The sequence below is a fragment of the Apodemus sylvaticus genome, chromosome X (genome assembly GCF_947179515.1).
Source record: "Apodemus sylvaticus chromosome X, mApoSyl1.1, whole genome shotgun sequence".
NCBI lineage: Eukaryota > Metazoa > Chordata > Mammalia > Rodentia > Muridae > Apodemus > Apodemus sylvaticus.
The window spans coordinates 71724700-71737459 of NC_067495.1; the positions used below are offsets into that span (position 1 = coordinate 71724700).

Consider the following 12760-nt stretch of genomic DNA (forward strand, 5'->3'; position numbering starts at 1 on the left):
ATTGAATTGCCCCAGAGATTGCAATGGTGACACACTCTTGTGACTGACTATATGGTTGTTTATTAAGGCAGTTAACTTGAGTTTTGAGTTCTTATCTAGACAAATCCCATAAACAGTCATTCACCTAAGAAAACAGTTTCTAGTTGGAGTGTGGAGACTATTCTGAGAGGTTAGATGTATGGAGGATTGGAATGTCATCCACAAAGATAGGCCCTTTTCTCTGAAGATCTGCTAACCAATTGACTTTGGCTCCTACAAAGCAGCAGCAGGAGGGCGGGGGGAAAGGGCAGGAGCCAGCCGGCTCACAGCTTAAAGGGGCGGGGCTATGGTGACGCAAGGCAAAGTGAACTGCTTTGTCCCTCTGCGCTCTCCGTCCGAAAACTCGAGCCGAGAGGGTCATAGGTATGGCGGCCTTTAGGGTAAGTGAAAAGAAACTTAGTTTCCCACTTCCCGCTAGCTTTGAGCCCAAAGCATTACTATAATTGTAGAAGGGACCATCTATCTTAACTCATGGACGGAGCCCCTCAGCAAGTGGCGGCCTGGAGGTGAGACTATGAGAATCGGAATCTTTAATCTTTGCAGTCTCAACAAACCTCCCTAGCCTCCTCCTTAATCCCCTGCAGTTAATTGTTTATACCGCGGTGGCTTTAGTCCTGTAACCCGCTGAGTGAGTGCGGAGAAGGCCGGGACAACTAGCCGCTCTGACAAAGGAAAACAAAACAAAACAAAACAAAACAAAACAAAACTTTGGTATTTGTCTTGGTGCGCCGGGCGGGGCTCCAAGACCGGAATGTAAGACTTCCTTCAAAGATTACCTGTGGGCAAAACAGACAAAAGTACAGATGTCCCAGAGTCTGTGTTGTGAGTTGGATTATACATAGTGTTATTCCCTGTCGAATAACCAGTTTCTTTGGAGTTTAATGAATAAAGGTGGTTTTGTTTAGAAATCAGGGTAAAGGAACTAAGCCAGCAGACTCGGGTTTCGACGTCAGTTTACAAATACTTAACGCACGTATTTTTTTTTTTTTAAGTGTATAATGACTCTGTTGGGCTTGAAGGCAATAAGTGTTATCAATTTAATCAGCGGACATTGATTTTTAATATTTCCCATTCTTAACTGCATTTCCCTAGCTTGGGACCTCATACTTTCTTTTGAACCGTGGACCACTCTCTTAACTGGACTCTACTCCCTCCGTTGCTCTGATGGAATCCATTTTCTCCTGTGCTGCCATAGTACTTATATCAAAATGAGACTCTGCCCCACTACTTTAAAGCCTTTATAGGCACTCCATTATCAGCTCTCAGGGGTCAGGTTACCCTTCTAGATAACAACACTTCACCTAGCCTCTGCTCTCCAGCTTCCTCTCCTGTCACCCAAGAACCCTCTCCTCTGTACTTAGCTTCCTACTTTATCTCTCGGTGCCCCATTTACCTGCTCTTTCTGCAATTCCTAAAGTGCCCTTGCCCATTCTTACTTAATTTCTAGCAGGCATGTCTGACCAACCTTTTGATAATGCAACCCCATGCTGTCCTCTACAAAATGTATCCTGGAGAATCACAATTAAGTTACCAAAAAAAAAAAAATCGCAAAAAAGGCCCAAAATAATAATTTTACAATGTTTATGATTTTGTATTGGGTAGGGTGTGATGTGTAGGCCATAGGTAGGAGATGCTTGCTCCCTTTGGTAAACACAGAGTGCCTCCTTGACAACTGTAATGATCCACATGAGATAATTATTGACAACCATATTGATAAGTTAATTAAAACTTTTAAGTCTTTTCTTGGTGGCCAAACCATGAGCAGGCTGTGGTTCTGAAAAGTTTCTTGGTTCCCAAGTTCAGGAATACACATTTTTAAAAGCAAAACCCAGAAAGATACATCAAAGTTACATAAAGGTCAGAGTAACCTTGAAACATTTATTCCTGGCAGATCATAGTAGTTATTTTAGCCATAACTTGCCAATTATTTTGGCTAATACATCTGGACTATGATCAAGGCCATGGAAGTCTAACATGTGTTGCCAAGGCATATGTGACCACTGGGGGAATCAGGTATAGGGGTAAGAATTATTTAAGCAAACATAAAATGGAGTCAGAACAGGATGGTGTCACCTTAGTCATTTCATTCCCCAATTTTAAAAAGTTATTGTTAAATTTTTAATCTTGGCTAAGGGTTAAATACTAGTTCCTGAGTATCATTAGCCTGAGGTAATTTTCTATCTGATGAACTTTAAAAAACAATTTATTATATAAGACCCTATAGCAAGTCTGATAATAAGGGGGACCAGGCAAGACAATGAAAAGTATTGTGAGCCAAAGTATTGTGGGTTTTAATAGTTTTCTGGTACCAAAAATTATTTCATTAATATTTTTGATATAATTTATTTTAACTTTTTGAAGTTTTTTTCTTAGATGTTAATGTTTGATTTCTTAGCACAGAAGCAACAAGTCTCTCTTGCTGTCACACAACCTCTACTGTTTTGGAGAACTATTTCTGTCAGAGACTCTATGTGTTCATGGTGTGTATCAAAGGAGAACCTGAAGGTGCCTGATGTCTATGTGTTTGACAGATTATCTGTTGTAGGCTTTCTCTTTATTCTGATTAGAGCCATAGAGTACAAGGTAGTAGTATCTATCATCATTGGAAAATGGAGAGGGGCAGCTCCCCTGTGCCTCTGGTTGGCATATATTTCCAATAGTGCTTATGGCTGAGGAGATGACAATGGCTGTTCAAGTACTATTAGCAAGGTGAGATGCATGTTCTAGGTGATTTTTCCAATTAATTGTTTAGAAATTGTTTCCTAATTTCACAAGGACATTGACTTTAGGGTTAAAGTGTATTTCAGATTTCTGACACTGGGCCACCCTTGATGACTGAGCATTATCAGTTCTGGTTTTGATCCCGGGTCAGTTCTCAAAGCACCCTGAACCCAGCATCTTAAAATTTGCTTATTGACCTCCGAAAGGCTTATTACCTTAAGCTGCTGTTTTCTGTATTGCCTGGTATCCATCGTACTTTCACCAGCTGTTTGAAGAGTAAATATTTTGTAGTGTTAGTGCCAAGTCCTGGCTCTGAGTTGCTTCTGCAGTAGCTCCTGCAAACTATCACTTGTGCCTTGGAGCACCAGCAGCAGTCATGTGAAATATCCAGAGAAGGTCAGCACCAACCAGAGTCCAATATTGGTCTAAGTCACCAGAGGTTCAGAGTCATTGTGAGTTGAAGTGTTGACCACTAGTCAAAAGATGTCTGTCTCTTGCTTATCCCCTCACCCTTGGTGGTCTGTGTTGGTTTGGTGCGCCCCCCCCCCCCAGTGGTGGACTGGTGGACTGTGGTACACTGTGTTAACCTGCTCTGGTGCTTTTGGTATGCAGCAGTTAGGTGGTGTTGCAGCACACGGGGGTGGGTGGGGTGGGGGGTGATGAGGGGGTGGTGGTGGTGGTATTTAGCTACTGTGCAGTAGCAGGAAATGGAAGGCTTCTCTAGCAGTGACTTTTGGCTAAGACATGAATCTTTTGCTCTTTTCCTTTTTTTAAGAAAAAGTCCCTCTGTAGAAACCCCTTGTCAGCTTTCATATGTTATCTTTCTCACATTATCCTTCAGGCAGGAGGCTAGAAATATGAATGTAGATGTCTTTTGTAGAAAATTCCCTTTCAAGTATAAAATAGTTATTGTGGATTAACAAAAGCTGCCCTAGCCACACATGATGTCTCATGTCTTTTATCCCAGCACTCAGGAAGCAGAGGTAGGTTGCTGAGTTCAAGGCCTGCCTGATATACAGAGGGAGCTCATCTATTTAGAGAAAAAAGAAAAGAAAAGCTGTCCTTCAACCTCTGTTCCATCCATGCCATGTGCTAGGAACTGTCATTGTCACCTTCATCGCCTCTTCCTTCTCTTCTGTGTTCTCTTGCCTTCCTCCTTTTCTTTTTAACTCACTGAAAGAAGGGCCATTCAATTAAGTGTGGGTATAGGTGTGGCGTCTCCATACTTGGGGTTAGACCAGTGAGGAGAGCTGACTCTCCTGTTCCCTGCAGTCATAAACTCGCCATGGCTCCTCCTTAGGGCTGAGGAGGACCTCTCTGATCCTTGCTGGAAGTTTGACTGCCTTGATCTTAGGTAGGCAAACATAATTTTTGAATTCATGAGTACTATGACACGAATCCAGAAGATGGTTCCTAGTGTTTGGTTGTCTTCTGTGTTTTATTCAGTCCTACCTAGTTTTTGAGCCATAGGGGACAGTGGGTGTGATGTAGATATCTCTTTTGGGGCTGAACACTTTGTAGCTACTTGGATTTCTCATCTGGTAGATGTATTTGTAGTTTTTTGAGGAACATCAAACCAATTTTTAAAGAGGCTGAAGTAGTTCATACTCACACTGGCACTGTATAAAGATTCTTTCCCCTTTATATCCACAGGAGTATTTATCACCCCTGGATGATGGCCACTCTGACTGGAGTGAAGTGAAATCACAGAGTGGGTTAGATCTGCATTGACCTGATGGCTAGGGGTGCTTAACAGTTAATTAGACTTTTTCTGACCATCTGTAATTCTTTTCAGAACTCTCTGCTCAGTTCCATAGGTCATATTTTAAATTGGTTAAGTTGGATTATATGTATATTCCAGACTCCCAGAAGTGATTCAGTCCACAGTTTACATGTACATTGGCCCAGTAGGTAAAATACACACATCAAAAGTCACAACACTCTTAACTCCAGCTGCCCACGTCTTGTTGGGAAGATAGTATAAATGCAGTATAAAAACCAACACTGCATTTCCCCCTTCAGGCCAGAGCATATTCCCATAATTTCTCTACTGGTTTTTATTTTTAATTCTAACCCTTTGAAGTTGACTATTTGAAATGCCAATGAGCAAGGACCAGATTGTTCAAATACATTTTTGCTGTTTATTGTACTTGGGTTTTTTGGTTTGTTGTTTAGTTATCACAGTTTTTCCAAAGAGTTTGAGTTTTGCATGAAAATACAAGTGTGTGTCTGTGTGTGTATGTGTGTTTACGTGTGTGTGTGTGTGTGTGTGATTTCCTTTTTCAGTAAAGTATGTGCTTTTCATTTTCTAGTATAATAAATGATACCATGGCTGAAAGTCTTTCTTTTTCTTTTTAGGAGATTTAATGATATTTTATTCTTTTAGAGATGATTGACTTACTATTTCCAGAAGAAAATAAGCACCCTGATATATATATAGGTCCTCTGTCCTCTGTTAGTGACTCATTGGTGATTACTCCAAAACAGGGTACTCTTGTCTGAGACTTTTATGTTGCTGCCAAGAAATAGCTCCTAGGCTGTATCTCCAAGATGAAGCATTACTACCTTTTTTTTTTTTTTCCGTGTCAGTTTCAGCTAGAGAAAATAGTAGTATATCTGTTAAACTGGAAGATGAGTTTAGTGGCACTTGATATTATCACAGACTTCATTATCCCTGGAAAATAGTCTAGCATACATAGGGATGTAGTCCAGAATTCAGAAAAAGGAAGTAAGATGCACTTTCATGGATAGGAAAAATAGGCTGAGCCTCTTCTTTATGACCCAAATGAGCATACATAGACCAGTGAAAATGATATGACCATTAGCCCAGTCTACTGAAGAACTTTCTCACAAAGATATTATTTAAGAAAACAAAACAAAACAAAAAAAGCTTTGTGGGAACGATACTGTATTTGGCTCATTTCATTTTACTGCAGGTCTTAAATACACTGCTTGGGGTTGCTTGGTAATGTGTTTTAGAAAGGATTTTAGCTATAGGAGTGACTAGACCAGAAGATATATTGTAGAGATCTTATATTCTGAGATATAATTCTCGTACTTAAAACGCTGATATGTCTGTTACATGTCTCTTGCTTGTAAGGCTAATCACTTACCATTTCATATTGTATCTAATAATCATTAGTTTTCCTGGAGAAGCTCTTGATCTTTCAAGTTAACTTCTGTTCTACCTCCTCCCTGCTATTGCATCAGTCCTACATGCCTCTGTTTTTGTTTCTGTCTGGAGCATACACACTACTTCTGTAGAGAAATCACCCAGAAGGAATACTATTGATATATGTAGTCACAGTTCTCCCTTCTCTACTGAAAAGACAGATACTGGGACAAAAGAACTAGTAAATAGAGATTTAAAGAAAGAATTGAAAAAAGTACAGGTTGGAACAAATGATAGTAGAAAAATAAAGAGTGGAGGAAGTAATTGATTATAAAAAAGAACAATAACAATTAAGAAGAGGCGGGTAGTTTGTCTTTTCTTTGAGCTAGGTTGGTGAAATATAACTCCGCATTATGCACTACTCAAATCTAGTGATCCAGAGTTTATATGTAGCTTTGTGGTAATATATTTCCCAAGGAGTAAATGGAAACATAAAAATTAGTGAAATTAAAAATGGAAAGCAGATAAAGGAGATTCATTCAGTGTCTCCACAAGCCACATTAAGAAGGACAAATCCACCCAGTTATCCCCACAAGTCCTTTTTCAAGATCCTAAAGTGATGTGAAGTTTAAACATAGGGCTTTTACACTTAAGCAGGCTCAGACAAGGTGTGGTCCTGTCCAACACTGACCCATTCATTATTGTCTGGGCTTCAGTCTTATGTAAGGTGGTCTCAGTAAGCTGTTAAAACTGTGTGAAATCTTTTTCTAGGAGACAAGGTTCCCACCTGACTAAGGCCTTTTTCTTCTCCAAGCATTAGATTTTCTGGGGTCTGTTGTTTCAATAGTTCTATATTCAAATTGAGAGGCATCCCTTTAGAGTATCTTCATTTCTTCTAGAGAGTCTCTTTTTACTAGTGTTCTTTTGGCTTACACAAAATGTGATCTATTTAAACAATATTTAAGCAGTTATACTATAAGTGTACTTTCCCTAGGAAACTCACTAATGAAAACATTATTGGTGATTGTAGCTAAAAGTACATTGACCTGAATGGAAAATACTGTCTATTAAAGTATGTATTTGATACAATATTAATTTTACCAAGAACTCTTTCATGTTATATGCAAAGGTATTCACTTCTCTTTCATAAATAGTCATTGTCTGTTGGCACTAGCAGGTACTCTAAAGGCACCATTGTTAATACACTTACTAAACTCTATCCTGCTCTGATAGACTAGCCCATATTCCACTGGCTCACTGAAAAACATCTCTTACTTGTGTGCAGCAATAAATATGGTACTTACAAATATGTTATATTATTCTTTTTAAAATGCATGCCATCTATTTTCTGTTGAGTAGCTGTAGTATTTGGGAGGTCACTCTAATAGGGAAGATGAAGGGAGTCTGTACACTGACAGAAGAGTATGCTTTATGTCTTTGAGGCCTGAAAAGATTCATATCTAGAGTCAAAGGGGAATATGGGTAGAGATGAATAAAGATAGTTGTTGAGATAGGAGAAAGAAGTAATTTAGAAAGACTAATTTAGCAATCTTAAACCACTTTTTAATTGCTTTGAAATTTTGTAACATATCAACCCTAAACTGAAAACAACTTGAAAGTAATCTGAGTGTTTCTGTCTATTCAAATAGGATGTTTTCAGTGTTCATTTGCTTAATCTCTATGAGCTGTGCAGAGCTAACTTTTTTCCTGCATATCGTTTACATATATGTGCAAAATGTGGCCTTCAGGACTTTAAAAATAAAATTGCTGGTTTTGACAGTATATATATTATTTGTCTGACCTTAATAACAATAAACTGAATAAAGTTGAGTTATGCCAATCTTGTGCCATTTCTGAAGGATTCCAAGTATATCAAATACGTATGTTGTTATTTTTATTTTTGTACTTCTTGGATTTTTATTTATCTAAGATAAATTTTCAAGTGCCATTCAGTAATTACTGTACCACCATTTGCAGTCATAAACATGTTTAGAAATTCCAAAATAATTTAGAACTTTTATGTAATATTTTAATTAAAATATTCAGTGTTTAAAATATGTTATTCTGGTCCTGTTATTGAATTATACAGCCACATTAAGCTGGGCTGTTTGTTCTGGTTATCTTATGATTGGCCTTAAGTGCTAGAGCTTTAATTTTTATGCAAATTACATCTCACATGTACCATGTAATTCCCATCCATCTTAGACTAGGGAGTTAAATCCATTCTTCATCATTCACTCTCTTCTGTTTTTCAGTTTTGCTAATTGAACTATGTTGTGGCTGTTAGAATATTTATTTAAATGAAGTAGACTCGAATGGATAATTGAGCTCAGAAAGAACCTTAGAATTGCTGTCTTGAAGAGTGTTTTGATGTTGTTTGCCTTTTTGAATGTATACAACTTGTTGGCTTTACGGGCTGGCTGAGTGATGAGTTTAGTGGAAAAAAGACAGCATTTTCTGGATTGGTACCCATGGGGGGGGGGCTTCTCCTTCTTTGAGAAGAGGAAGGAGTAAAGGAAGAAAGGGGGGTTGTGATAGTGGGACTGGGAGGAGAGAAGGGGAGGGGGTTGTGATTGGGATGTAAAGTGAGTAAATAAATTAATGAAAAAAAAGACAGGCTTTTCAGCAGTGATTTTTCAGTCCTTAAAGGATCTTACATAATGCTTATATCTATTTACTTATCTGATCCTTTCAGAATAGTATGCATACTTTCTGCATTAACATACTTTATTATGCATAGTGGCCATTCAAACACATTAATTATCTACTACTTTTCCCTCACAAAGTATTTTATTAGACCACAGTTACTATTTTGTAAGCACGTTCATCCTAAGATGTGCCAAACATTACTACTTGCTGTTAATGCCCTCTGCTATTTAGACCTCAAGAAAATAACCAGCTTCTGTGCACATTTTAAATGGCATTTAAATGTAGGTAACAAAGCAGAGAGATATAAGAATCTAAACTCGCTTTTACTCTCTCTCTCTTTCTCTCTCTCTCTCTCTCTCTCTCTCTCTCTTTCTCTCTCTCTCTCTCTCTCTCTGTATAATAGTGGAAAACAGAAAAAGGATTTATTCAGTGTGGTTACATCAAGAAGAAGGACAAATAAATCCAGGGAAACTCTGCATGTTCATTCTCAGAAATCCCGAGGTCTGTGTTGGGGACCTGAAGTGAGATTAAAGTTTAAATAGAAGGCCAAGGACTTGCACACCTAAGCAATTCCAGAGAAGGTGTGGTCCTGCTCACCAGTGACCTACCCTTGCGTGGGCTTCAGTCTTATCATTTAAAGTAGTCTAACAAGGTTTGGAATCATTTTCCAAGACATAAGTTCTCCCTCTAACTGGGGCTTATTTCTTCTAGCATGAGATTCTTGGGGGAAATTCCCATTTCTTTGGGGTCCATTGCTTCAGTTTACTGAAAGTCAGATTGAGAAATACAAGTGGCTCTAGAATATCTTCATTTTCTGCCATGCCAGTTGCAATTGCTCACTCTCTGTTTTAACATCTTTGGAATTTGTCTCTTTGGAACAAGTGTAATAAAAGAATGCAAGTAAGGACCAGCTTTAAAACACACTTAGTGTCAGGAGGGTAGCAGTACATGAAAACCATTTTTAAATAAATGTTGGCTTTTAGTTACTTTCAGAAGGCTGACAGAGTAACTTCATTTTGTTCATTTAAGATAAGGGTATCATCATGAAGCTTAGACTGGCCTCAAACTTAGGTCCTCCAGTTTCACTTTCCCAAATGGTGGGATTATGGGAAAGTGCTGCCACCACCATTATGACTTTATTACAGTATTTACAGCTTCCCTTTATCTCTGAATAGTATTCTCACAAGACTTTACTGGTTATCCTTCTGGTTGTTTGTTCTCCATTACCCCCATGAAGTCAGAGAAAAAAATTGTTCTGGTTTGTCTGAATTGATGCCACCTACATCAGTTATCAGTGACAGATGTCAAAGAATTAATGCCGATAACACTTTCAGCTCAGTTTTAAGTACCTGAAGTAGAGGAGGAAGTTCTCCTTTTTGGAATACCTGAAGTTCATTCTCCTTATCTTGCAAGTAATATCCTAGCATTTCAAAACTGCTCAGGATTGTTTGTCACAGCCATACTTCTGTAGATAGTTTAATATGTTGTTAGTTTAATATGGCTTTCCAGAAAAACAACTACCTAGTAAACATCCCCAATTAACTGTAAGGCTTTATGAAAACACAACCATCAAGAGTAAAACTATTTTGAAAATTAATTTAAATAGATTTACAAATATCCAATACATGTTAAGCTTTATAAGGTTTACATAGTTTGAGGCATCTATATATTTAAAACAGTTAGCAGTAACTAGCATAATTATACAGAAGTACTATATGGAAGCTATTTCTAAGCCAAAATATAGAATCTTTGGTTTACTAGAGTAAATATATAGCACTGACAATCAAGCAGAACCTTTTACAAATTTTGGAAGCAGTGCTGCTAATTATTACAAATAGGTTATATACATGTATATCTCACATCCAATAGCAAAATACCAATTATCAGAGTGTCTATATAATTTTTCCATGCCTTATAATTAAAGATTGTCCAGATGGCTATTTTAATGTCGTTTTAAGTTTGTAAGACACTAAGAGGTCAGCATTATACCATACATATAAGGAAACCATTGTGTCCAGAGTGGGAGGATCTCTGAAGGCCCGCCATTATCTCTTTTAAAGAGATGTCAGTTGGTTTCAAGACTCAGCAACTAAAGGGACTGAAGACAAAAATGTTAGCAAGGACCAATTCAGCATAAAAAGATTCCAATGTTTGTATAGATTGTTTCTTTGAAAGAACACAAGCGAAGCTATGTGGATAGGAAGAGATTTTTGGCATTGGAACCACCCATTCACCTACCAATCAAGTAATTGATTCATGTTTATTAAATACATACATCATGCTTGTTGCTGTATGTGCCAGCGACCAAGACAAGTATAAGCTTTATTAGTTATTAGACATTGGAGAGAAAGAAAAGATGTTTTTCTAAGTTTAAAAGTGCAGGGTGTGTAGAGGACACATTTTAGGGTTGTGTTATCCAGTCAGGGGAGTCTTTTAGGATAAATGAAAGAGTTGGGAAGACTATCCTTGTTACTCCTCCATAATCTATAATCTTTATGTGTTGTCTCTCATTCTTATCCAGGATAATGTCTGACTTGTGGCCAGGGAAAAGCTGTGCATGTTCTGACCTGCAAGGCCCATTGCTGAGAATGTCTCTGACTGGCCGCAGCCTGTTACTGTCTCTCTTCCCTTACTTGGCTGGCTAGAAGGCACTGTGCTGAGCAATAACACTTGTTGGTTGGTTATTTTGCGGGTATTTATGTTATATGCTTTTAACTTGGCATATTTTATGTACTATAAAACTAGAAGCACACAGTATATGTGCTTCTAGTCACAGCTAACATTACACATCATTTGTAGTAGAGTCAGTTCAAATTAGTCATTTTAAAAGACAATTGATCCTGAAATGAACGTTGACTTTCTTAAGACACTTTTCTAAGTAGTCACAAGTCTGAAACACAAAGAGCAGAAAACATAAAACAATTTTAACAAAACATAAAATATTGCCTTAAGTTTATTCCAAAGAGCAAAACAATCTGTTTACCAACGTTTTATTTTGACACAAGCAATTAGATTCTAGTTCTATATTAGTGCCTTTATATGAAAACATTAACAATTTTGAAATATATGAATTTTATTAATTCTTAAACTGGATTTTATAATTGTAGTGAGATATCAATTTTTATTTATAATTTTAGCTTTGACATAAATGTGTCAAAAATAAATACAAATATCCAACATTATTCAAAGTTTTTAAATTGTCAGCAGTTAAAAAATATGTATTTGTATATACCATATGTGTGTGGCTTGTCTGTGGAACTAGAAGGCAGCATCAGATTCCTTGGAGCTAGAAGTGATGCGAGTGTTAAGAACTTAACTCTAGTCCCCTGGAAGAGGAGCAGGACTTAACTTTAAACCACTGTGCCGTGGCTCCAGCACACACATGATTTTCTCCTGCACCAATTAGAGATAAAAAGCAACTGGTGCTGGCTGAAGTAACAGACAGGGAAATGTCCCTGGAGGAAAATGATTCCAGCAACTGTTAGGCATTTCCTCTCCACTTAGGATCAGTGCACTGTGAGTGGCAGACATCCCCAAAGCGTGTCATAATTCCACTTGAGTTTTTGTTTCGTTATTGAACTTGGGAAGTTATATTCTGTCTCCAGGTTTAGCTCTCTGTCCTCTGTAAACTAGAAGAGTTACATTAAATGGGAGATTTACTCAATGTGGCCACATCGGGAAGGGGGACAAAGAGATCCAGTGAACTCACCAAAGTTCGTATCCCAGAATCTGAGTTCTCGATAAGCAACTGAATCAATGAATTATAAAACCTAATATTTCTGTAGTTCCAGGTATTATCTATAGTAAGTTTCCATTGTTATTGTTAAGTCAGTTTAGCTCCAAACCTTTTACCAGCAGCACCTTAAATGATATTAACTATATTGGATTATCATGAAGATTTATAAACTCAGTATATGCAAACTTCCTATAACTTGCTAAGTTTTCCTTAAACACAGAATATAGTGTCTTCAGAGAACCTTTATGTAGCTAGAGGCGTCATAGTAAGGTATGGCAGAATACAGTACTTGTACCAGAGAGCAGAGCCAATCCATATTCAATTGTAACTCATTGCAGTTGTTTTTTATTTTTTTTCACTGCTGTTTGCCTCTACAACCATTATTTGCTCTGTATCTGTTCTTCTATTTCTTGTTATTTCTTTCACGTCTTGATTAATACATTATTTAATGTAGTTTTTTATAAAGATAACCACTGGAATACCCTTGCCCGAGCCCTTTGACC

The 12760-nt window shown here is 37.7% G+C and overlaps 1 protein-coding gene across 2 annotated transcripts in view; it reads left to right on the forward strand.

Annotated features, from left to right (window-relative positions):
• The first annotated feature begins 328 nt into the window (after positions 1-328).
• Apool (apolipoprotein O like) overlaps positions 329-12760 on the forward strand; it is a 74643-nt gene continuing 62211 nt past the window's right edge. The window contains exon 1 of one of the 2 annotated variants that reach the window (XM_052171524.1): positions 329-419. In XM_052171524.1, coding sequence (XP_052027484.1) covers positions 405-419 — 15 coding nt within the window. In that variant the 5' untranslated portion in view covers positions 329-404. The other variant, XM_052171525.1, reaches the window with a different exon arrangement.